The sequence below is a fragment of the Zeugodacus cucurbitae genome, chromosome 4, assembly GCF_028554725.1.
Source record: "Zeugodacus cucurbitae isolate PBARC_wt_2022May chromosome 4, idZeuCucr1.2, whole genome shotgun sequence".
Classification (NCBI taxonomy): Eukaryota; Metazoa; Arthropoda; class Insecta; order Diptera; family Tephritidae; genus Zeugodacus; species Zeugodacus cucurbitae.
The window spans coordinates 3,337,108-3,362,211 of NC_071669.1; the positions used below are offsets into that span (position 1 = coordinate 3,337,108).

The 25,104-nt window shown below is 36.4% G+C and overlaps 1 protein-coding gene across 4 annotated transcripts in view; it reads right to left on the reverse strand.

Moving 5' to 3' along the window:
• LOC105220773 (teneurin-m) overlaps positions 1 to 23,726 on the reverse strand; it is a 319,151-nt gene extending 295,425 nt beyond the window's left edge. Inside the window, exons 1-2 of one of the 4 annotated variants that reach the window (XM_029043495.2) lie at positions 22,635 to 23,726; positions 19,902 to 20,790 (exon numbers count right to left, since the gene is read on the reverse strand). In XM_029043495.2, coding sequence (XP_028899328.2) covers positions 19,902 to 20,274 — 373 coding nt within the window. In that variant the 5' untranslated portion in view covers positions 20,275 to 20,790; positions 22,635 to 23,726. The remainder of the gene's footprint in view (positions 1 to 19,901; positions 20,791 to 22,634) is intronic. The other 3 variants (XM_029043513.2, XM_054229535.1, XM_011197278.3) reach the window with 3 other exon arrangements.
• Positions 23,727 to 25,104: the final 1,378 nt, after the last annotated feature.

The window sequence follows — 25,104 nt, forward strand, 5'->3', positions numbered from 1 at the left end:
TATTACTTTTTGTGCTCTATTTCACTTTATATATGTATAAATATATATAATTTTTGTATAACGGTACTTTGTGCAACACAGCGAATTTTTACAAGCACTTTGTTATTTTACTTTGCAAGATTGCTTTTCCTTTATTTATTTTCACTATGTTTTTGTGCACAATATTTATTTATTGTTTACCCCGCAGCGCCTGCCGGTATGCAACACACACGCATACATGCCACACACATATACATATGCATGCAACAATAGCAGTAAGTGCAACACATTTCGACAATGCGCTCATGTTTATTTTTCATTCACTCGCTTATATGTTTGTGAGCGCTTTTGTTTCGCTCGCATTTACAAATTTATGAGGTCAACGAGTCGCGCTTGCCACCCACTCTTAGTGGCAGGAGCACTCACACACACACAACGACATTTTCGTACCGTTGTGCATGGTTTTTGCTCACTTCCGCTTGCCGCTATATATAGGTCACCAGTTCAATAGTTTGTTTTCCGAAAGTGAGTTCCTCCGCAGGCGGTTTCGGCATTGTTTTGTGTTGCCAGCGTTGCCACGTTTGCATTATGTGGCGTGAAAAAGTGTTTATAGCACACATACACTGCTTTTAAATATGTGTATATATGGTAGTGTGTGTGCCACATTCATCCAAACGGAACTTCGGTCAGTGTCGCTGGCATGTTGCCGCACACAAATGATTAATTGTCTGCAGTGTCAAAGTTCAGTAAAAATTAGTCAACAACAGTTAAAAAATGTGTTGTGGAACATAACAAGCACGTATTGACTGATAAAATGTTTGTTGTAAAAGTGTAGTGAAAATGTGGGCAGCGCGTGTTGTGGCTTTGTAAGCGGAAGAGGCAGTTGAATTTGTGTGGAAATTTTTTTAAGGTAAATTTTTATATATTTTTTGCGAAAATTGGAAATTATATATATTTATGCAGTTATTTACAACAACAACAACTGAAAATGTGCTTAAAATGCTAACAATTGTTAAAAAAATTAATGGAATCGCTTATATTAAATTTTTATATAAACCAGTTGAGAATTACAATTGAAAACGAACGAAATATACTCAAAATTTATAATAAATGTTGGTAAAAGACACTGTGCTGATTAACTTGCTTAAATTAAAGGAAAATAGAATGATTTTCATAAAAAACCAGAAATAAGTAGCTGGTTCTCTAACGAAGGGCTACTGGAGAAACCTCAACAGAGAGACGAAATGAGTGATATAATAACTTGTGATAGATTTTAATGCATTTTTTTAACGAAAAAGTTAAATAAAAGTAAATTAGGAAGCCCTAAGTCTTGGAAATAATTCACATGGTCAAATGGAGAGTTATTGGCAAGCAATTCCGAGAAAATTGATTAAGCAACCAAAGCTAAACTTGAGTTGAAGACATTCTTGAAACTGAAATCTCATATTTTTTAGAGCTTAATTCTAATATTTCCCGGAATTTCATAAATCCTAAATCCCAAACTTATCGCACACTTCAATTTCAGCACGCGTCGCCGAGAATCACCAAACGTCAACCGCCATGCCAAAAGTTAATCTGCAAAAATTTCACCACATTTCCGCTTAACAAGCATTAACAGCAAATTCCAGATTAAAAGCTTGAAAAAGTAAATAAAAACTGTTTATGCATCAAATCCACATTAAGCGACACAACAACACAACAGCATTGCGCTGAAGATGATAACAAGAGGAGAGCGCCTGGCAACGTAGCGACATACTCGTAGAGTTGCATGTCGGTAGATATGTGGGCCTCTCAGCTGGTTGGCAACGCCGAAAACAGTAACAGTAAATAGCTGCTGACATTACACAGCAAATGTGTGGAGGTGGCGTACGGAAAGTGACGATGCTTTAGAGGAACAAGGAAATGGCAATGAAAGGCGGTGAGAAAAAGGAGTATATATATGCCGAAAGGAGCGGAGGGTGAGCGACAAGATATGCGGTTAAAGTATGTAGGAGCGAAATGCGGTGCAAAGGTAAATTTGGCGACACAACGTGGAAGATAAAAGAAGGAGAAAGAATGAATTTGATAAGAAAAATGGTATGAGAAATTTATACAGTGTATTTAGGAGTTTGGGGTAAGTATAGCTGAGAGTAGAAACTGTGAGAAAAATCTAAAAAAATTAAGTGAGTCACGAAATATACGAAAATGCAAAGCGAAAAACGAAGCTGCAAGGAGTAGTGTTAGGAATCCATACACTAATATATGTATATACATATGTATGAAGTGGACAGTGGTAAAAGCTTATTGGTCAATTGAGAGAGGGTGCATACTAAAAAGGCACTTTCAGCATCAAATGCCAGCTGTTAAAAGGACATATGGCATGCGGAATATATATATTTCTAAGAGCCAAACACTCAACAATCATAACATAAGAATGAAATTCCAGCAAAAGCTGACACAAAAAGAGTCAACACCAAGGCACCAGCTCCACATACACCAACAGCTGGCAAGGATGTGCCTGCGAGCGCCTTTTCCTGCTTTTCTTTGTATGAGTGTATGTGTGTAGGTGTCAAGGCAACCAAACAAAATAATTTACGATATTCATATAAACACCAAATACATATGTATGAGCATTTGAACGGTGCTGGAGCGTCGGAGGCGAGCGTGGGTTGACCCAAAAAATCAGAATAATCATAGCGCACATAAAAAAAAATGGCGAAACAAATGTGTGAGTGCAAATGTAGCAAAATGCGTTAATGGAAGTTTTTATGATAGACGATGTGCATAAATTCCATTTCGTTTTTGATGGCCTTACGCAAAGTAACCCAAACACACAAAAAACGCACTAAGTGGTAAAGAGCTCTAGTAAAGGCGGCGGCGGCGGCGACAAAAAAACGTTGAAGGCAAACGAATTATTTGATGAAATTTTTGCACATTAAAGCAAAGTATGTGTTTTTTAATGCATTTGCTGATGGCTGGGAAGTCGTACTAAAGCTTAATGGGCGGGGAGTGTATGAAACGGTTAATGGCGTCAAAAAAACGACAACTATGATAAATAACTGAAATAATATTATTTTACAAGTCAATATACGTGTGAAGAGAGGTGGGGGTGAAGCGGTAATGCTTTTTCAGGTTACTATTTGACACATTTTTTCCAATTTTTTCTTGTGCGAAATTATTTTATTCGAATTTTTTATGTTCAAAAATTTTTTGTTTGAAATTTGTTTCTGTTTAAAGAAAGTTTTTTGTAGAAAACTTTTTTGTTCGAAAATTTTTTTAAGTTCGAAATTTTTTCTTTGAAAATTTTTTATGTTCGAAAATTTTTTGTTCCAAATTTTTTTCTGTTTAAAGACAGTTTTTTTTGTAGAAAATTTTTTTATGTTCGAAATTTTTTCTTTGAAAATTTTTTCATGTTCGAAATTTTTTTGTTCGAAATTTTTTCCTTATTCGAAATTTTTTTTTGTTCGAATCTTTTCTAATTTCAGATTTTTAGCTTCAAAAAAATTTCAATAGTGCGCATATCATTCAACTTCCAGCACTATATGCTTAATAATCACACTTTTTCATGCTGTTTCTTTACACTTTTTTGGGGCAACGCATCGTATTACCTCCATTGCAGGCATATAAGCTTAATATTAAGCAAATATTTTTTTATGTACACAAAACACACGCATATCGAATGTCGTGTTTTTAGAGCGAAATATAGTTGAATGCACGTGAGTAAGCCCACCCACGCCGGCTGTTGCTCCTGCTGCTAATGAAAGGGCGCATACACAACTCCGGTAGCAGCCTGTCTTTAGCGCAGCAAACAGCCTGCCTCCGCTCCTGCTCGGGTATTAGTAGAGCTGAACGTATGCATAGCCACAGGCACTATTCAACACCCTCTGTGTGTGTTTGTGGCATGTCCTTTGTCGTCCTGCAGAAGCGACTGTGCTTCCGTGTTGCTGTTTTGCCTACTTCATATTACCACTTCAAATCACTGCAGGAAATGTTTGTTGTTGTTGTTTCAGCTTATATTTTTTATGCATAACGCATTTCTATTTTAATTATTTTTTCCATTTTTTGTCAAAAGCCATTGTCGCAGGTGTTTGTGGCACCCGCGGAAATAGTCTGTTCTGAGAGATTACAGGCACTGAAAATAGTTATATGTGTAGTGTGGCATGCTAAATGAAAAGGCAACGCTTGAAATATATGCTTGTTGCACGCTCATAATAGACATTGAGCGCTTGGTCTCAAAACACAGCAGGTAGTCAGCGTTGCATTGCCGGCAGTTCAATGTACGCGCTCTCTGCCGCTTGGAAAGCAAGTGTTGCTTCATTATCTTTTCACGCTGTTCTGTGCGTGTGTGTGTGTGTAGTTGAAACTTAGCTTTGTTGTGCTGCAGTTGCTTGACCTACCCTCCGTCAGTGCTGCGGGGCAACTGATGACGTAAAGGTAAAGTATTTGAATAAGCCGCGCTGTGCAGCAACTAATCTCATTTCTTTGATTTGAGCTGCTGCGGCATCTGTGGCTTTGAACTTTTTTAAGCCGCTTCTGAGAAATTAAAGAAGAAACTAATTTGTTGCTATTTATTTTACTATTTCAGGGTAAGATTATGCTTGAGGAGAATAAGCAAAAGTGAGGCCAGTGAAGTTATAGAACAAGCTTTGTTGTGATTAAATAACAAAACAAATATTTATTGAAAGCTAGTTTCAATTCTAAAAATTTTCGAAACAACTAGTTACGAACTAGTATTTTTCGGACTAGTTTGTAAACAGCTTCTTAAGTTGTAAAAATCATGATTTCGATAAATTTGTATTTTTCAAACAACTAGTTACCAACTAGTGTCAAATGTAACTAGTTACAAACTAGTCATGCCTAAATATCATAAAAAAATTAAACACCGCTCAAATTTCCCTAATTTAAAACTAAAAATTTTCCCATTTTTCATTTAACACCAATAGTATTCCCCGCTAAATTATTACCTATGTGTGTCTACTCGTCAAAAATTAATGATTTTTCCTCGCTGATTAGCAGCGCACGCGTGGAAAATTTAAACACAAATTTTTGATTGAAATTTAATTAACAATTTATGTACAATTTGTAGTTTTTTTTTTTTTTTTTTGAGCTCCATAATATTTTTTCCAACACATTTTTAATGAGCTTGTTGTACAACGACAGTTATTTTGTGTGATACTCCTTCGGCAGTTCGTTTATTTTTCGACAATTTTCAACGGTGGCGGTGCGATTTGTGATTTATTAATGAGCATTCTAGTGCAATGAACTGCGTGTGAAGGCATAACGGTGTAACGTGAGCGGTATGTGAAGGCGCATATTGTTGAACAACAGTAGTAGCAGTCATTAATTATATGTTGTGTGGCAGCAATGAGCTGAGGAAAAAAATGCACACAAAGTTCAAGTTCAACAAGAAGCATTGTGTATGTGAAGTAATTAACAAGTAGGTGAGAGCGAAAAGGATCAAAGCGCGCGAGAAACGAAGAATTTAGAATAGAACACAGTGTGAAGTGAAAACAATAGAAATTAATTTAAGAAAATTGGAGAAATATTTGATTAAAAAAGAATTTGGAGACTGGAGAGTCTTACTGGAGCAGATATCTATCCACATATTGTTGATATTTCAGGTTAGTTCAGTATTTTAGACATATTTTTTCGAAACCAAGTGCCGTTAGTTATAATTTTGGAGCCTAGAATATCTTAGTTGTGAAGATATCGCAGATTTTTGAGATTTTTTCAGAAATTTAGGTAAATTTTTTCGAAACAAAGTACCGTTAGTTATAATTTGTGGAGCGGAGAACCATAGTTCAGAATATATCATTAATATTTGAGGTTAGTTCAGAATCTTAGACATATTTTTTTAAAACCATGTACCGTTATTTAGAATTTTAGAGACTAGAGGAACTTAGTTGAGAATATACCCTTGATATTTGAGGTTAGTTCAAAGCTTAGATATATTTTTTTCGAAACCAAGTACCGTAATTTAGAATTTGGAGACTTTAGAATATTTGTTGAGGTAATATCGTTGTTTTTCGACGATAGTTCGGAACCTTAGATATATTTTTTCGAAACCAAGTACCGTTATTTATAATTTTGGAGACTCGAGGATCTTATTGAGCATATATCGCTGATATTTGAGGTTAGTTCAGTATTTTAAACATATTTTTTCGAAACCAAGTACCGATATTTATAATTTTGGAGACTCGAGGATCTTATTGACAATATATCGCTGATATTTGAGGTTAGTTCAGTAATTTAGATTTATAATTTCGAAAACATGTACCGTTATTTAGAATTTTAGTGCTTAGTTGTGAACATATCGTTGATATTGGAGTTTAATTTAGAAACTTAGACAATTTTTTTGAAACCAAGTACCGTTATTTCATATTAAATGATAATTATAGAGCTTATAGTTGTATTTTGTCTACAATTAGACCATTCTTTCATTAAATTGCTGTGTAGAGTCCCCCAAAACAGCCAAAGAACGCTCAAAATGCCACACAAAAGTCACACTAACAACTTCAAGCCATCAAAAAGCTTACACAAATCATTTTGACACAAATTATCACTTGTTCGTCGGCACAAAAGGTGACCGACTGTCATTTTGTATTAAACGACGCTATTAAGAAACTAAATTGCCACATAACGCGTTTATTAAAAGTTGAACATATGTTCACAAATACACAATTTAAAATATGACGGTAAATGTATGGGGGTACAACACTCAAATCAGACTAAAAAGGATCTCACAACTGCATATGTCTGCTTATAATCATAATAAAGAAATTACCAATTCCACTACACACAGAGAGAGAGACACACAGTCAAACAAAAGGATGCTCATAAATCACACATATTTAATGTAAAGGTCACACTAATTTTGTACGTGGGCTGGCAACTCCTTTTCGAATATTTTTTGTTTTCGTGTGTCTCCTTTCATAATTTTGTCTTTGAGGCGCAGCATACAAAACGTAATATGGACTTAATGGATAATTTCGTTTACAAAATGCGCTATATCAAAATAACAAAAACAACAACAACAATAAGCGATGGAGGCTGTTTAGTGCAAAGGAAATGCATGAAGACCCTGAATGAGCCACATATAACCTCAATATATGCACACACACATACACACATACAAATGACATTAATGACACCATCAGCTGCGCTGACGCATATTTAATGTCACAACAACATGAATGCCACGCAACGGAATACTGAGTATGAGAAATGTTTAGTGAAGCGATAAAGGTTGTGAGGATGCAATCTTACAGGGAGGCTGCTGCTGGCAAGATAAATGCTGAATTACCTAATCTCTTTATAATATGTTTGTTTTGTTGTTTTTTGTGAGTTCCCAAGAATTTTTACTTTGCTACATGACAACAACAACAATGCATGGTTACATGGCAGTGAGTTGAAAGTAAGGAAAACAGTGAATTAGAGCAGGTCAGGTCAATACACTGCATTTTTTATAGGGTTACTGCGTGCAACATTAGCTGAAAACAACAACAACAAATTGATTGTAAGTATTTTATGTGTAACATTTTGCCTTTGTAGCGCAGTTGTAATGGCGCATAGTTTATAGTCGATTAGCGCGCTTTACATGTTTTCCTATGAAATTCTCGGGAATGACTGCATTTTGTGGCACATACAAGCGCAGGTTAGGTTATGCAACAACTGCTAATGGCATTTGCTGGTTGATTGGACTTGGTGTTGTTAATAAATTTTATTTTTATAACTATGTTGCATAGTATACTTGCACTTGGCGATTGCCATTTTTCAGAGTTTAATGTGAGTGTGTGTGTTTTTGTGACATTTTCCCGTGCGCACTGACGTGCAACATGCCGCACTTCCGCTATGCAAACGTTGCAACAAAGTGTGTGCGCGGAGATGCGCCCTTCGCTTCATGTGAGTGCCTCGCTTCTTTACTTTGTCTACCCAGGGGTGCCACAACTGTCAGTTTTTCTATATGTGCAACATAAGTGACCGTTTTTCTTTCATTTACGACAATTTTATCACTAAACTGACACACATGAAAATATAAAATATAAAAAAATATAAAAATAAATGTCAAGTATAGCTTTGATTTGCGTAGATTTTTACTACTGTCGATTTTCATTTCATTTCAACTTTTTTTTACCTTTCTGCGTTGCTTGCACTTTTTCGCGTGGCGTGCGTAGTGCGTTTTGACGCCTTACGTAGCATAGTTTTGACAGCTGTCAGTTGCGCAATAAGTCGCAATTTCGTATTCTTTGTAGAGCAAGTAAAGTAGCAACTGTGATTTTGTGTCTATTCAGTGCGCAACGCTGAGATTTTATGACAACTGCAGAAGGTGACGCGATTTTGCTGTTCGCAAGTTGCAATGTTGCCAAATTTCATGCCTAAGCATACTCAGAGGGGGCGTAAGGTGCCTGAATAGAGCTAACGATGCAATTTTGCTAATATATTTACAAATTTGTTTCATTTTTAATCGAACTCGTAAGAAATTATGAAAATAAAGCTGATTTATTGATTTTTATAAACCAGTTGAGAATTACAGATGTGATTGAATGAAATGATTGGTTATTAGACTGTTTATGACAGTGTGTATCTATCAGCATACATATAATTCTCTTTAAATGAGTTACATGAAGTATTTTCCTTTAAATTATGAAAGCAAACCAAGAGCGCTATGGTCTTTGGGGCCTCTACGCATCATATACAAATCTTTGATTGCAAAATTTAAACCCACATGCTTTCTAAAACAAAAGCTAAAAGCGCATATCATAAAACTGCGCTAAAGCTTTGGTGATTTTCAGTTTTATTTACCCCAGAATGACCATCTCCATTTAACCCACACTCTTACGCGCTACTTTCACAATTTGTTGCACTTCTCTATGTGTATACTTAAACTAACACCAACAATAAAAATCAAAACACAAATTTGTCATCATGCAGCACTTGTTTGTGCCACAAGCGCTTGCTAAGCTCCATTTTTACTATGCACTCTAAACTCTACTGATGTTATCTCTCTCTGGCGCGCGCATAGAGATTTGCTTTTACGAGTTTACCCTCTTAGAAAACTACTCAAATGTGTAGATTTATACTTTATCCTACTTCCGTCATTCCACAGCGGCCACTTCAATTTTTTGATAAGAAATTTTATTTTTATTTGACAAGCATGCGAGTCCATAATAAAAGAACAATGAAAGTTGTTGAGTTGAGGGAAGCGTAGAGTGATAGGAATTTAAACGAAAATCTTGCGATAAAAGTGGCAGTGCTGTGGAGCTGGCAAGGCTAGTGGTCACACAGTGTGTGGACGCCACTTATGTAGCAAAAAAAATAATTTTATTACTTTTCTAAAGCAATAAAAATGACAAAATGAAGAATTTTTTCGTTGGTGCAGAGTAGATTTGTTGCGGTTTTGCCCCAAAATATATTAACACAGTGTTGCTTTTGTAAAATAAATAAAAAAAATTTTACGTTTAAAAATATAAACAATGCCAGAAAATAATTTAATGCAAAAGTATAAAATTTCTAGTTTGCTTTATGGCATTTTAATTTCATTTTATGTCGCTTTAAGTATGCAAATCACGTGCGCAAAGGCTTGAATGGTTGATTGCTGAGGCAAATATAATATTTGTTGGACCGCTTAAGCTATTTCGTAACAAAATTTGCTATGCAAAAAAATTAGAATACTGTCTACCATATATACTCTCATATACATAGGTATATCTGTATCCATATACAGTATACTTGCCTTACCTAATTGACATGGGTTGACAAGCAAACTGGACACTCTCGCAGGTTTGCAAAAATACATTGTTGACAAAATTTTATGGCAAGTTTGTTGGCGCTTAAGGCCTCTAACACTTTCTTTCTTTCACACCTGCTGCAGTTCCAAAAATGGCAAACATTTGACAAATGTCAGCGGCACATGTGTGCTAGACATGCTAAAGTACGTATATTATAATAAAATAGATATTTTAATATTTCACTTTCTGTATTGTCTATGTAAATTAAGTTACAACGAAACTGCTTTAGATCGCTTTGAGCTAAGTATAACATTTCATTTGACATATGTCAGCAATGACAGAATTGTGAGATGAGGAAGTGTCCTTTTGAAGGAGAGCAGTGTTAATGCAATTTGAAATACGAGGTTGAGAAGTTTAAGTATTTTTCAGGTCAAGGAAGGAAAATTTCATCAGCGTTCGAGGTAAAATGGCTTCGATAACATTTCCGGTCGAAAAACTAGTAATTTTATCAAGTAAATCTAGCAAAAACTTAGAGCAAAGTCTCACCAATTATTCGAATGAGTTTTGGAGTCGGAAATCCAACAAATAATAACAAAATTCGTCAACTGAACTTGTGAAACACTTTCAAACAGTAACTAATACAATACAATTTCAGCTTTACTCTAACTACAAATAGTATAGTAGTAGTTTCTACCTTTTAAGATAATAACAAAGGGTTTTTAAGACAACTCTAATAAAAAAGACGTGAAGAAGGATCATTTTTATATAGAAAAGTACCATAAGTTCCTCTAAAATGGCTTATTTAAACCAAAATTTTCTTAATATGCGCATAAAATCTACACATTTTCGAATTCCAGCCACAACAAACGCGCCTGCAATCAATCATTTGCAATGCATGCCACAAATAATGACCTCACCCAATTGCAATGCGCACTTCCACGAAGCGTTTCGCCGCAATTCAATTATTGTTGTTTAATAAAAACTCAGAAAAAGAAGGCAAAAGTAATGAATGACTCACTTTCATTGATGCATAGAAGGTAATCAACGCAAAAGCAATAAACAGTATCCACACACAACCGCGCGCGCCCTCCGCTAAACTGAATCGACAGCGAGCGAATTGTCTAAAAATAGCGGCGAAAATTATTTATGAACGCTTCTTCGATTAAAGTTTACCAAATGGTTGTTTTTGTTTAGAAAATTAATGTTGTTGTTGTTTGGAAAATCATGCAGTCAGCCAGCCAACGCCAGCAGCTAAGTTAGTGAACAAAATTTATGCGGCGAAGGTGCGCGGCAAGCAATAACAGGCGAAGGATTTTGCAAAGTAAGCGTGGAAATTGGGAAATTTCTTTTTTTTTTTTTGTAAAACTTTTCATGATTTAATTGCAACAGTAACTCGGCGGAATGTTTCAGCTGGTTGCAAGTTGTTAGTTGTCTGAGCGCGTGTGGGTGTAGCATGATTGCTTTGAGTAGTGCGGTCTGGCATCAACGAAAAGTGGCAACGATTGCTGGCATTATGGGTCATAAATTAAGCTGAAATAACAAAACAAATGCCGTTAGCGTTGTAAACTAATCGCGCGCGCAATATGCAAACAACGAAATGCCAAAATGAGAAGGCGGAGCGCGAGCGCGAGCGCAGAGGGGGCACAAACAATGTGGCGTTGTGAATTGTAAGCGCACGCGGTTGAAGGCGCTGAATGCGCATGAAATTTAGGGGCGCGCAGAAGGTGACCTTGGCGTATTGGACTGCATGAGTAAGCGAGAGTGTTTGTTGGCAGCAAGTAAAATGTAAAATTTATATTGTATTGAATTATGCGCGCAGTGAAAATGAATTTTACAGCAAGCAATAGAAAGGAAGAAGAGTGGCGGAATGTAAATTGAAATAAAAGCGCTGAAAATAAACAAATAACAAATGAAATATCTAAACTAAACAAAGCAGCCAATATAAGTGACGCAAATTGCGCGGCGAAATATTACCGCGCGTCAGTATATACACAGGAAGCAAGTAGGTGGGCCAACGCAGGTGGCAACATGTACGCCAAAACGGATGCTTGCCGGTGTGGCGCGCAAGCAATTGCCACTCCGACTGACTTTTATGAGGTGTGAAGTGGCGTTTGCGTATTAAAAATCGCGCAGCGCGCGCACATACATACAAACACACGAGTGCGCGCGGCAACTACGCGCTGTAAGCAAATGTACGAAATTACCAAGCGCGCTTGTTGTTGTTGCTATTATGTTATTGTAGTGGAGCACACACAGCCATTGCTCAAGGGCAGCTGGCGCGTAAGTTAGCCCAGCAGCTGTGCTCATTGCCCCGTTACTTTTGCCAATTGTGCAGCGCGCGGTAGCCATTTGCAGCCACAATGCGTATGTTGCCACAAAGCTGACGTGCTGAGGTGTGTACGCCAGGCGTTGTTAAGTGTTGTATTAGGTGCGCTACCGCGCGCAGGCATACGTATGCAGTCTCTTAATATTATTGTTCGCAATTTTTACAAAATTTATTTTTAAGGCAACACTATGTGGCGCGCACTTGCCACTTACCACTTGCTAATGTTGCGCGCATATTTTGTTGTAATTGCTGTTGTTATTGTTTTTTTTTTTTGTTTTTTTGCTCACTTTTATTGATGTAATATTCTCTTGGCTGCCTACCGCAGCAACTTTTATGGACTCATGTGGCCAAATATTTGGTGAGTGTGTGGAGCGAGGGTGCTACATATACATAGTGGAGCCTGACGTACATACAGACATTTATATTTACAGACACATATGGAAAAAAAATAAATATATATGTAAATCATATTTGCATATTGCCACAAATTGTGTGCTTGCCACAACGCGCTTCACTTGCGCTCCAAACAATTTGTTTCTTACGGCTACTGCTGCTTCTTCCGCCTCATGTTGCCTGTTTAATACTTTGATGTAGTTGTTGTTATTTGTGTTTTTTTTTTGCCTCAATTTTCGACAATAAAATCGCATACTGCCATCTAATTTAGCTGGCCGCCAAAGTGCCAAACAAATGTGTGGCTTGTGGCTTTAGTGTTGTGTTGTACGCAGCGTCAGGTGCGGCGGCGGCGGCGGCGGCGGTAGGGGGCAACTCGCTTTTTATGTTGTAAATTTGTGCGCTTATTTTATTTTCAAAGTGTTTTTATATTGCTCGCTGGCGATGGCTTTGAGTGTGGCTATACGTTTTTGGCTGAAATTTACGAGCGTAACGAGATTTTTATGCGATTTTTTTTTGTTTTTATTTTTGTTGAATTTTTCTTTTTGGCAACAAATTTTCATTGCTGCGCCTTTGTAAGGTGGCAAGCTTGTTATTGTTGTTTTGTTTTTATAAAATGTGGATATGTGTTGGTTCGCTTAATTTCTGTTTTTATTATTTTATTTCGACTTTTGTACGCTTCAGCGGCAGTTATTGCGGAAGTTACGCTTTGTTGTTGTTTGCATATATTTTTTTGTTTTTGTTTTTTGTTTTCTTTTTTTCAATTTGACACATTGCGTCCCTGGCTTTCGTTTTATCGTGTGCCGTGCTTTTGTTAAGTGTTGCTTGTGCCTCTGCGCCTCATTTTGTTCGATTCGCTTTGTAACTGTATTTGGTAACTGTTTGCTGTTGTTGTCGTTGTTGCGTATTTTGCCAAATTTATTGCATTGAGTTTGTAAATTTATTGCCTTTTTTCCAGCGTCAGTCAGCGCGCTGTGTTTTGTCTTTGCAGCATTTCAAGTTCAGCTGCTCGATTTTGTCTGTCGCGTCGCTTCGTTTCTTGTTTTCGTACTCGGTTTTACAGTTGTAGTTGCGTATTCTACGTTGTTGTTTTTCACGTTTCAATTGCTTTGTGTCGTTTCGGATTGCGGGGGATGGGCGTCAATTCTTTCGTCTGTTTCATTTCTTATTGGAGACTCGAATTCAAACTAATTTATTAGCTTCGAGTTTTTGGGGGTGCGCTCTTTTGATTTGAATGTCAAATATAGAGGGTGAGGAAGGCAGTTTTGAAACTCAAAATTGATAAAAAAAAATAATCTTAAATTTCATTAAACTTAAGAAAATGCAAACTTTTTATACAAAGAGAGCAGCTATGTAAGAGAAAATCCAAAATTTTGAGGTTGGGTTAGTCTGGTAGGCCAATAGGTCACGCATAGAACAAGTATGGTCCCTAGCGAGGTTATGTCGTTCGAAAATATTTCGAAATTCTTCAATGCTGCCTGACTTAAATGAATAATTTCAAAATAGTTGTTGTAAAAATGACAGATCTTTCATAGAAATATATTGTTCTTATATTAATATGACAATTATCCAATCTAACCAAGAAACAGTCAGTCAAATTTGAAATCCAAACAACAACAAATCTTATAATTAGTCAGCTTATGACTCTCTCTTTTCTCTATCTCAACAATTCTTCAAAATCCAACTTCATAACAGCTAACTTCAAGCAAAACGCTTACGCAATGCCAGCTAACTAAAGAACTAAAGCAATTTAAGCTGTTTTTGACCTGAATTGCGCTCGTGTACCAATTTGTACGCTCATATTTTGACAGCTGAGCTGTCAGTACGCTTTTTTTTAAGTCAATGCACTCACTCAAATGCCATGACATATCAAAAAGATCATCTTAATAACTCTTTTTTGAACCTTTAAGCGCAAGCAGAGGCAGAGGACCTACAAAGTACCTACACAATCCATGTAATCTAACCTAATTTCCTTTAACAATGCAATAAGAGAAGAAACAACAACAACAGCAAATGAAAGGTAAGCCGGACAGCAGCGTGAAAGGGATGTTCAATCAAAAAATATGAGGAAAAACATTTTGAAAAAAAAAAAACAAAAAAAAAGTAAGAAAAGGGACACACTTCAAACTAATCAGTTTAGCCGTAACAATGCGCATTTTCGTTAGCCAGATTGACGCTGCTGAGACTGCTGCTAAAGGTTGCTTTTGTAGCCGCCTGTTTGGCTTGTCATAAGTCCGACGTCCTTTTTTGTTGGCGAAATTCATCGAAAATCCGACTTGTCAAATTTGGCTGTCAAAGTTAAAGCTGATTGCTTTCACTTGCAAGGTTCTTTCGTCGTTTGTTTGTTTGTGTGTGATTATAATAAGAAATACAAAATAAGCAACACAAAATAAAGAGTAAAAATATACAAGAGAAAAAAGGAAACAGAAAAAGGTCAAAAACGTCGTGAAAATCTGTAAAAGAAAGTGCCAACGAGTTGTTGATTGTACAGGAAAATCCTATCATACAAGCCTTGCACTGCTTGTGCGCCTGTCTACTCGAGCCGCACAGCAGGTTAAATTCAATTTTCTCAGACGCCAATTGAACGCGATCACAAAAGAATCGGCAGTGACGCGCCGAAGACGCTTGTGTGGATTCGTTAATTGCAATCTTTTTTGTGCAGATTTTGTGCGAATTTATATTACAGCGAAAATGCTATGAAAAAGTGAGAGAAAGAAAGCAAGCGCAGCGCAGGCATAATGAATGGGTGTCTTTTACCGACAATTGAAAAATTTGTCCTCAAGGCTTAAGCAAACGCAAGGCGCGCATACAGGATAAGGAGGAGGGAAGGAGGAAAGGCGCAGTTAAGCAGTTCCAGCAGCTGTAGGTTGAAAAGAATACTCATTTTCGGCTGAAAGAAAATGAAAATGCGCGCGCTGGCAGGCAGGATGAAGAGCTGTGCGCGGCGTAACGCGGTGGTAAATTGCTATGTGACACACAGCGGCGACTGGCAAATTTGTCAATGCGGCGCAGAAAAAAAATTAAAAAACATTGATGTAAGCGACTTGCCGCGGGCGATTTCAGTCGTCTTACAGGATTTTACGTCTTACGCGAGACAATTTGAAGAAGCGGTGATGCTGAAGGAGACGTTGATATATAGTATGATGAGGTGAGGCGGAGTGAGACAAAATGTTAAAGGATATAGTGAGAGCAGACTACATGAAAGCGCAGAATGAAATGTTGATGAAGATGAGGCAGTGAAAAATAAAAGTAAACGGTTATTGGTGGCAAGTGTACATGCAACATCGCTTATTAACATCAACTTTTGCTCTTCATTGACATCTTGAAGGCTGTCTCCACCGCCGCGTAGTCAACCTAACTGTCCGAAAAATGCTGAAAATTTGCAGCTATTACTTTGCTGTCTCTCCTTTACCTACTACAAGCGCCATGTTGCACGTTGCACATATGTGTAACCGCCGCAGCTGCAACAGCGCGTTATTAATAAAGCAAATAATGAAATGTTTGACTTTTCTGCGCACATTCTCCCCTTTCGCCCGGGCAACACTTTCACATCGGACGCATTGTCCTGCGGCTCACAGACATACATATATGCTTCAACTCGGGGTGCATTGTCGCCACATAATGAGGCTGTGTTGTGTTTTGTTGTTGTTGTTGTCTAAAGTCGACATTGTTTGCTGGCTGCTGCCGCTTTTTAGTACGATTTTGTTATATAATAATTTTTTTTTGGATTTTTTGATATGGCCTTTTTGTCTGATGGGCGCCCTCTGTATGTATGTGTGTGTTGTTGTTGGTGCAGCCAACTGGAAAAATCACAATTTAAAGTACGAAAACAATGGCAACAACAACACACAAAAGCAACTGAAATCGAAAATATTTCGGCAAGCAGTCACTATATACCGTTAGTTGTATAAAGTTCAGTTTGGTGGCAGCCATCAAGCGCTCAGCTGGCTAATTCTTTCAATCGAGCAAAAATTTTCGGTAATAGACACTCGGGCAAACATACAAATGAACATTTACTTGCCTACAATAGCAAGCTTTGACCGTGACTGGACCCTGAGCGGCTTAATTGTGAAATAAAAAAGTTTTTTGGGATTTATTTTGGAAGTTGCTATTTTTTCTACACACATTTGAGAGCGTGGCTGCGTGAGGGCATTTTTGTGCATTTGAGATTTACTGAATTGGAAGCGATTTTTGACTGTGAGCTTAGTAGTCTTTAGGATCATCAACACACAAACTCATCATATTCATCATCATCATCATCATCATCATCATCGTCGTGTACTACATTATTTCTACTCATCATGGCTTTAGCCTTTCACTGTTGTTCAAGTAGCCAGGGGTGAGTTATGGCAAGCGCTTTAAGCTTGCAACATATACATTTTCTAACATTCATAGGGTTGTTGCAAGCTACAGTATATATATATATCGAGTTTTCTATAGATTTTAATTTATGCAAAACGCAAAATTTGTACAAAAGTGAGATAAGCATAAATTCTCGGATTTTCAGCTAATTTTCAGCGCGTCTTCCGTACACTACTTCGCAGTTCAACTGCTGACTCAAGTAGCGAGAGTCAGTGGCGGTCTGATGACTTTTTAATTAAGCGCAAATCGGCTGCTGGTGGTATTAGTTAGTGCAAAGGGGTGTGAAATGTTGGGATTTATAACTGCAGGGTTGCAAACAAGACGATGCGAGGGGTTAACATATAATATAATATTGAATATTTGTGTATTGTGAATTATTGATGAATAAATTAGTTGGTGTTTTACATACACGAAAATTTAAGGTAGTTGTGGTATCGATCATGGATCGGAATTTTATGAAAAAAAAATAATAAGAATAAAAAAAAAATTTTGTTTTTTTTTATTTTCAATTAAAAAAAATAAAATTTTCCTTGTTAAAATTTAATTTTTTTAAATTGTCCAAAATGAATATTAAAAAAGAATTAAAAATCTATTTTTGTGCTAAAATCACTCGAAATTTTATAAAATTCAAGAGTAATTTATTTTTTATTCAGCCTAAAATTTTGCCTGACTCACTATTCACTTAATTCCCAAAAATTTCACGGTTTAATTTAAGAAAAAAAAAATCGGTTTTCTTATAACAACTAATTTTTCTCAAATTTCATGCGCATTGTTGTTGAATTACGTTCGAATACGAGCCACGCTGACTGTCAGCTCAGTCAAATATTGACTCAGCTGCTTTTTTTCTGTAGTTCCATGCATTCTCTTGCAATGCAACATTGCATACGGCCGCTACGCGTATCATATGACAACATGCAACGCACGCAAACACAGATGTTTGTGGCAAGCCGAGAATAGTGTACCTTTTTCTGCTGTTGTAGGTGGAAATATGAAATTTAATATGGAGAAGTGTTGGAAATGTGAAATAGAAGGGGAGATAGAATGAAGTTGAATATTGGAGAGGAATAAAAATGAGAAAAAAATTATAAAAAAGAAAAAAATTTAAATTTTTTAAAAAATTTAAGGTTAAGTGGTTGTGTCAAAAATTAGTAAAAAATTAATTTATATTTTATAAAAAAATAAAAATTGTTAATTAATGAAAAGGAAACACTAAAAAAGTTGATAGAAGCAAATTTTTTGGGTAGAAATAACACAAAATTTGTCATAAAAATGATTTTTTAAATTTTTAAACTGAACAGTGAAAGCTTTATTCATGAGTAAAAGCGCAGAAATATTAAAAAATTAAATTCTGATGACTTATATATATGCACATGCATATATTTATGTACTCATATCCAGTATAGGCAGTAGAATAATTAATGAAAATGTTTATGAATGCAATAAAAATAGAAAATGCTTTGATTTTCTGTGAATTATTTAAAAATGCATGCTTATTGTGACAAAAGCAAGGCAGGAAAACGAAAATTAGAATTCAATGCAACTGCATATATTAAAATAACAGTAAAAGTGGAAGAAAAATCGAACAAATTGAAAAGAGAAATGCAAAAAATACGAAATTTAAATTCAGTTGTGATTTTTAAAGTAAATATTATGCAATTTTAATTTTAAAATTTTTTTTCTAAAAATATTCAAAAAATCCAAAAAAAAAATTATTTAAAAAAATTTAAAAAAAATTCCAAAATATTTTATTTTATTTTTTAAAAATATTAAAAATAATTCAGGGTGCATTTCTTTATTTTTGGAAAATTGAAAAATATATAAATTTTTTTTTTTATTTTTTTTTTTTTGAAAAATTTAAATTGCTTTAAAAAACACAAATTTCCTCATATTTACATTCACTCAACTCATCGCTTAGTCCACTTACGCTCGAACAAAGCATAATATTTGCCACATTATCACATATTACTATTATTAATTTTGATTTGTGTGTGTTGCAACACACTTAAAAGGCAAACAAAAGCGCGCACAAACGAGCCAAAAACACCAAAATGGTGCAAATAAATAAATATAAATGAAACAAAAGCGCGAACAAAGACCACTTGAAGTATTGAAGACTGCGCAAAAAAGGACAACAATGTGCATGGCGAGCGTCCCGACAAAGGTGCCGAACGAATGAGTGTACAAGCAGACAGGTTGGCATGCGGACACGTACAACAGCAAGCTGCATGGCAAATGGCACTGGTGAGAAATATGGCAGGACACACTGCAGCAACACCTTTGGGTTTATAGACACTTGTATGTGTGTTTGTGTTTTTGTATTTATGTGGTTTGCAATCATGTGCCCGCCACAACAGGCCAATTAAGTGAAGAGGTCAACACTGTGTAACAAACGGTGGCGTTTGTAAAAGCCAAACGTTGTTGGTGTTGTTGTTAGTGTTCTGTTGGTATCAACGGTATCAACGCTGATTAAAACCGTACTCGAGAGTGTATATATATCTACTATATATAAATGTAGTGGAGTAGTTGCTGCGTTGCAAGTGTTAGAGAGTGAATCTACTGCAGACAGACCTTGTCTACCTGCCTTGGAGCGAGTCTGTGTGTGTGTGAGACAGGACGTGTTTTATTAGACACTACAGCTACGTGCGGCTGCTAGTTCCAGACTATTATCTAGTAGGATAGCAAGAGTAGTAGAGAAAAATCAAAACAAATAGTGCGAAAATTAAGCAGGAAGAGTTGGAGATTATGCGGGTATAGCATATAATTTAAGTTTAGAACATAAATTATATGGAGAGTTGAGGGTATACTTGTGTCAAAATGCCGTTATTTAAGGCATAACACCGCCAAATCTCAATAATTTTAACAAAAATTAAAATTTAATACAATTTTCGCCTAAAAGTATGCCTCAAGAAAAAATGTTGCATCTTCAGAACATGCAACACAGCTGTTTGTTGCAAGTACTTGATACAATTTTTAATGAAATGTACTCAGCTTGAGCTAGACAGAATAAATAAGAGGCAAATGCCTATAAAAGACAATCTAGTCATAGTTGAAGTCACAGCTTTGAACCACTATTTTAAACATTTCCCAGTCAAAAAAAATATAATAATTTAAAGAAAAAAATCACTTCAACTACTTGCCTGGTCTGCCGTGTGTATTACGCTGTGCCGTTGACATTCCAACGCTGTTGTTCGCTGCCGCTGCTGCTGCTGCTGCTGCGGCCAATTCACCAGCGCGATGTGGCAAATGTTGATATTCATAATCGTATGGTGATTGCTGTTGTTGCAGTTGATGTTGCTGTTGCAATTGTAAATTCTGTTGATTCTGATGTTGCAACGTATTCTGATGTGAATGTGTCGATGTTGGATTGTGACGCAGACTCATCATGCCACCAGCTATACCACCGCCACCATTTAGACCACCGCCGCCGCCGCCGCCGCCGCCACCACCGCTGACGGCGCGTGTATCCACATCGCGACAGTCCAGTGTCGTTTCATATTCATACGGATTCATCGTGGTGGACTCCAACGGGCATTCGTCGTCGTCAGTGTCGGTGCCACCGTCGTAGATGTTCTCGGTGTGACGGTATGCGTGATGATTTTGCTTTGAGAACTTAATTTTGATGGCTTTTTATACAAACAGCGGGACGAAGAAGTAGAAGTAGAAAGAAGTAAGCGTTGCTACCGCTGTTTGTATGTTGGGTGGTTGGTTGTTTGCTTGATTGCTGTTTCTTTAATTTGTTTGTTTGTTGGATTTCCTTAGAAAGTTTTGTTGTTAAATTTTTGTTTTGCTTGCGAAATTTCGCTAACTTTTAACATTTTTGTTGTTTGCACATTGTGGTTGTTTTGTAACTTTTTTTCAGCACTTCGTTGTTTCGTTATTACTTTTTCACTGTTTTATTCTGCTTCTTCTTTTTAAAATTTTATTATTTTTACTTTTTTTGTTTTAACACAGTCCTTTATTAATTTTTAACACTTTAAAATGGCTTCTCTTCGTTGAATGTGTGCGTAGTACTTTAAAAATCACTAACTGTAAGTATGGAATTTTGAAATTAATTTTTTACTATTTTTTTATTTGCTTCAAATTGAATACATTTAACTGTATATAAATCCGGCAATCGAAACTTGCATCAAAATTTTCAAAACATAAACTTTTTAGGCTAGAAATTTTGAAAACTTTGCACTACAGCTTGATTTTGACCTTTTTGCAGATTTTAAAATTTTGTATGTGCTTCAGAAATATAGTTTGATCAATTTTCTACCAAAATCTTGTCTGATACATATTTCAGAAAAAAATTAATGCGGAAACTGAACTCGTGAAACATATTTTTAAAGTCTAACATATCTTATTTTTTGTTTTTGGTATTATTTTTAGTCAATCAAGAATTTAAAATTAAAAAAAAACGAGTTTAGTTATTTTGAAATTTATAAAATTTCCAAAAAAAAATCTTAATTGAGTTTAATTTTATTTTTAATATATTTTTTTCAAGTCTTTCAAAAACAAATATTTCTTTGAAGCCGCATACAAATTTCAAGTATTCAATTTTCTAAAATTTCCATTGAGTATTTTTGAAATTAGTATAGTAACTAAATTTTTTTTGTTCTATAATTATTTGTAAACCCTTTTTCGAGACACTTAATTTTTCAAATATTTTTTTTTTTATTTTTTTCAAAGTTTTTAATTTTTTTTTGCATTTGAGCTGTTTTTTAATTTGCGAAGAAGTTTCAAATTTTTATTATTTTTTTATATTATATTAAATTATTGCATTTCTTGAATTTGCGTAGAAGTTTAAAATTTTTATCATTTTTTTATATAATATTAAACTTTTTTCATAAGTCAATTTCACTGTCTCTCTTAGTAAATTAAATTTTCATTTTTTTTTTCTAATTTTTCCAACCAATATTTTGAGTTTTCTGCATTAAACGCAAATGACTCTGCTTTAAAACATTTTATTTTCCATATAAGCTGCGCCTTCTCCTTGTTTGCCTACCGCGATACCCTTGCTTCTATACCCTAAGGCTGGCAATAAAATTTATTTAAAGTGCCTTTAGCCAACTTGCACCATACATACAGTATATTGAGGGCTTTGCCTATATATTTTATTTCATTTGCCTTCTATCGCGGCCGCTTGTTGTTGCTATTTTTTTTACAGCAGCTTTGCGTAAGTTGCGGCCTTTTGGCGTCTTTTTCGCTACTTTACGCATTAAATCCGTTTTTCCCATTGACCGCCTCGGTCATAAATTCCACACAGCCGAAAGGCTTTCCCAACCAACGTTTAATGCTTTCTTTTTTTTGGAAGGTTTTGCCTTGCCTGGTTTGCGTGCGGCTCAAAGTTTTATTTCTACTTCAGCGATTGCAATTTTTGCTTGAAGAACTTTTGCGCTAGCAAAGCGTTTTACTTGCTTGCTTTCCGGTGGAGCTGGTTTTATATACTTATATTCAGAGATATAAAGGAAGTTTGCTGTGAAAAGTTAAAGTATTTGACTTTTCATTTTTATAGTCCTCACTTTTAATGATTGTGATACTCCTGAATTTCTTGGAGGCTTTCAGTATTTTTCTGATTTTCTATTTTTTTAATATTTCTTCACTCCTCTTTGCTTCATATCATGCCTCCACTTGTTTTTGGTATCGCTTAAAGTATTTGCGGCACTTAAGCTTATCAGCATCCGCTTACTTAGTCACCAAGTGAATAGATTCCAATTGTAAGTGAATCTTAAAGTCCAGTCCTCTCATGATTTTCTTTCATATTGCCTCAACACTTTACTAATTTTTTGGGCGTTTCACAATATTTTGTATTTACTACTGCACTTCTGTCTTCCCAAATTCACTCAAAAAAAATTCGGTTCAACCAAATATTTACTAAAAAAACTAACCATTTGCCATTCACACTCCTTTTTCACGGCGTGCCTTAAACACTCCCATTAGACGATTTGATAAACAAATAAACAAATCTGCAAATCTCAGCGCGTAGGTTGGATAAATCACAAAGTTTCGCGTTCGTTTGCATACACGCATTCGTTGCTGCCTACGCTACGTTCGTGTGACTGTGCGTGTGCGTTTAGGTGCGAGCGTGAGTATTTTCTTAATGCTTTTAGCGAGTTCTGCTGCCGGCAGTAAACGCTGACTAGCCTGCTTGCCGCTTGCACAGCCTCACAGCCACAGCGATTTGTAGTACAACTACTGCTGGCACTTAAATAGCGAATTTTCAAACAATTTCGACATTTCTTCTTGCTCAATAACACAACACAGAATTTTCCAATTTTCCACTCACCACTATGTTTGCAAGTGTTTGCACATTGATTTTTTTCGGCTAAATTCGTGATTTCAATGTGATTTGCTACACAAACTCACACAACTATTACTTGCCAATTTTGCTATTTGATTTACTATTTTCGTTTGCTTTTACACACAAATTTCGTTGCTTTGTATTTGTATTGCTATTTTCTAGCTGGAATTTATTCAATACTATTTTCTTGCACTTCAGCACTCGCGCGTTTCGTATCGACTGGCTTTTGCTCGAATCAGAAAATATTTTTCTTATTTTTTTCCACGTCGTGTGTGTTGTGCAGCAGCACACGAGCTAACGTTATTGCACGGCGTATATATACAAGCGCTAATTCCGTCCGGTATCCGCACGTAATTTCCCAACGATTTCATTAGAGCGAGCGACCTTTAGAGACTGAATTTGAGTGTGTATCGCTGGTGACAAACCAGTCCAGTTCAGCCAGCCAGCAGCAGGCAGGCGAGCCAAAGCGCACAGCGGCGACGTCGGCAGCAGAGCGCGCGCTAGCGAGCTGATATACACAATTGAGCAAGAGAGCGCGCACTCGTATAATGAAAAGAGTTGGGGTGAGCGCACGCATAACTCTGTACTGGGAGTACTGGAGCGCGCTCACGCATGTAGCGCGAACAGTTTCTATGTTTGCTTGAGTGTTTGTGTGCAGACTGAACGAAAGGTTGCCTATGCTAGCAAGCGGAAGTGGAAGTCAGCAAGCGCGCTGCAAAATCCGCTAGGCAGCTGGTATGTATGAGTTTATTGCTGCTGCTGCTGTTGGCAGGACAATAATGAGAGCGCGCTGATTAGCAAGTGCTATAAAGCTAAAGCGCTGCTGCATGCCATACATTCAAGCGCACGCATTGTTATCAGCGCTAAGCTGCAGCACCTCAGTGGTGCGTTGCAGTAACGCAGAGCACAACGTTTGTTAGTAAACTTGCGCTCCACTAAGTCAATGCGCGCTCACTGTACATGCAGCAAAGCTTACAAACTTCATGTTTTTGGCCCCAGGGCGGCACTGGTCGAACGCGCGCTCATTGTTTTCCAACTCAGTGGCCCGCTGTTTCCTAACGCTTGCAGCGTCAAAAGTGCGTATGCGCATAATCTCTCAATAAACGTAAACTTGTGCAGCGCTAATCTGCATAGCACACCAAATAGCAAATTACTCAATTGGAGCGCCAGCGACTAGTTGGCAAGTTGGCGAGTAGTCAACGCAGCAGTTAGCGCTGCTGCTGAGGCATATTCTGGCCGCGGCAGCAGCTTGTGCGGGTGGTCAACAACAGCGCGCATGTGCCGGCAAACAACATATGCACGCTCTCGGCATATAAACATTGGCGCTCACAGCGCGCTCTGTTAGCAGCGCTGAGTGGTGCAGCGCGCTCTCTTGCAGCATATTTTCGTTAAGTTTATCTATATGTTTGTTGTTAATATATTTGGATATGTTATGCTCAGGTATTTATGCAACATTTCACTTAACGAGTGTTAACGTCTGACTTCCTGTTGACTTTTAAAGGTTAAATACCTTCAGACGCTGTAGATTACATGGACTGCTATTTATATAAATAATTTCTGTTATAGAAATAAATTTTAACAGCAGGAGAAATATTGTTGTTTGGACAGTCTTTCGTTAAGTTAACAGACCTACTTAGTGGGATAACGGCACTTAAGCGTCTTCGATTGCGCTGTTCAGGGTAACATGGAGCGGAAAAGCAAGTTTGCAGTAAACTTTTTACTTTGGTCAATTAGGGGAAAGTTAACAGGGGTACATTTATCTAAGGAAGAGTAAGAATTTGATTTTCTTTGATTTCCTTTACATTTTCTGTATCTTATATTCAAGGATTTCTATAAGGAAAATGTTTAGTTTAGGTACTTATACCCTTTAGGTTATCGTTTCCTTGTGGGTTTTACTTAGTTGTTGACAACTTTTGCTAAATTTTTGCTCATGACAAATGACAGCTATGACATAATAAGACTTGAGATGTGATTAAAGAGAAATATATTAATTTTCGTATAAAAAATATACTCCACATTCAAGATTAATGGGTCTGTTGTTAAAAATCGGATTGAAT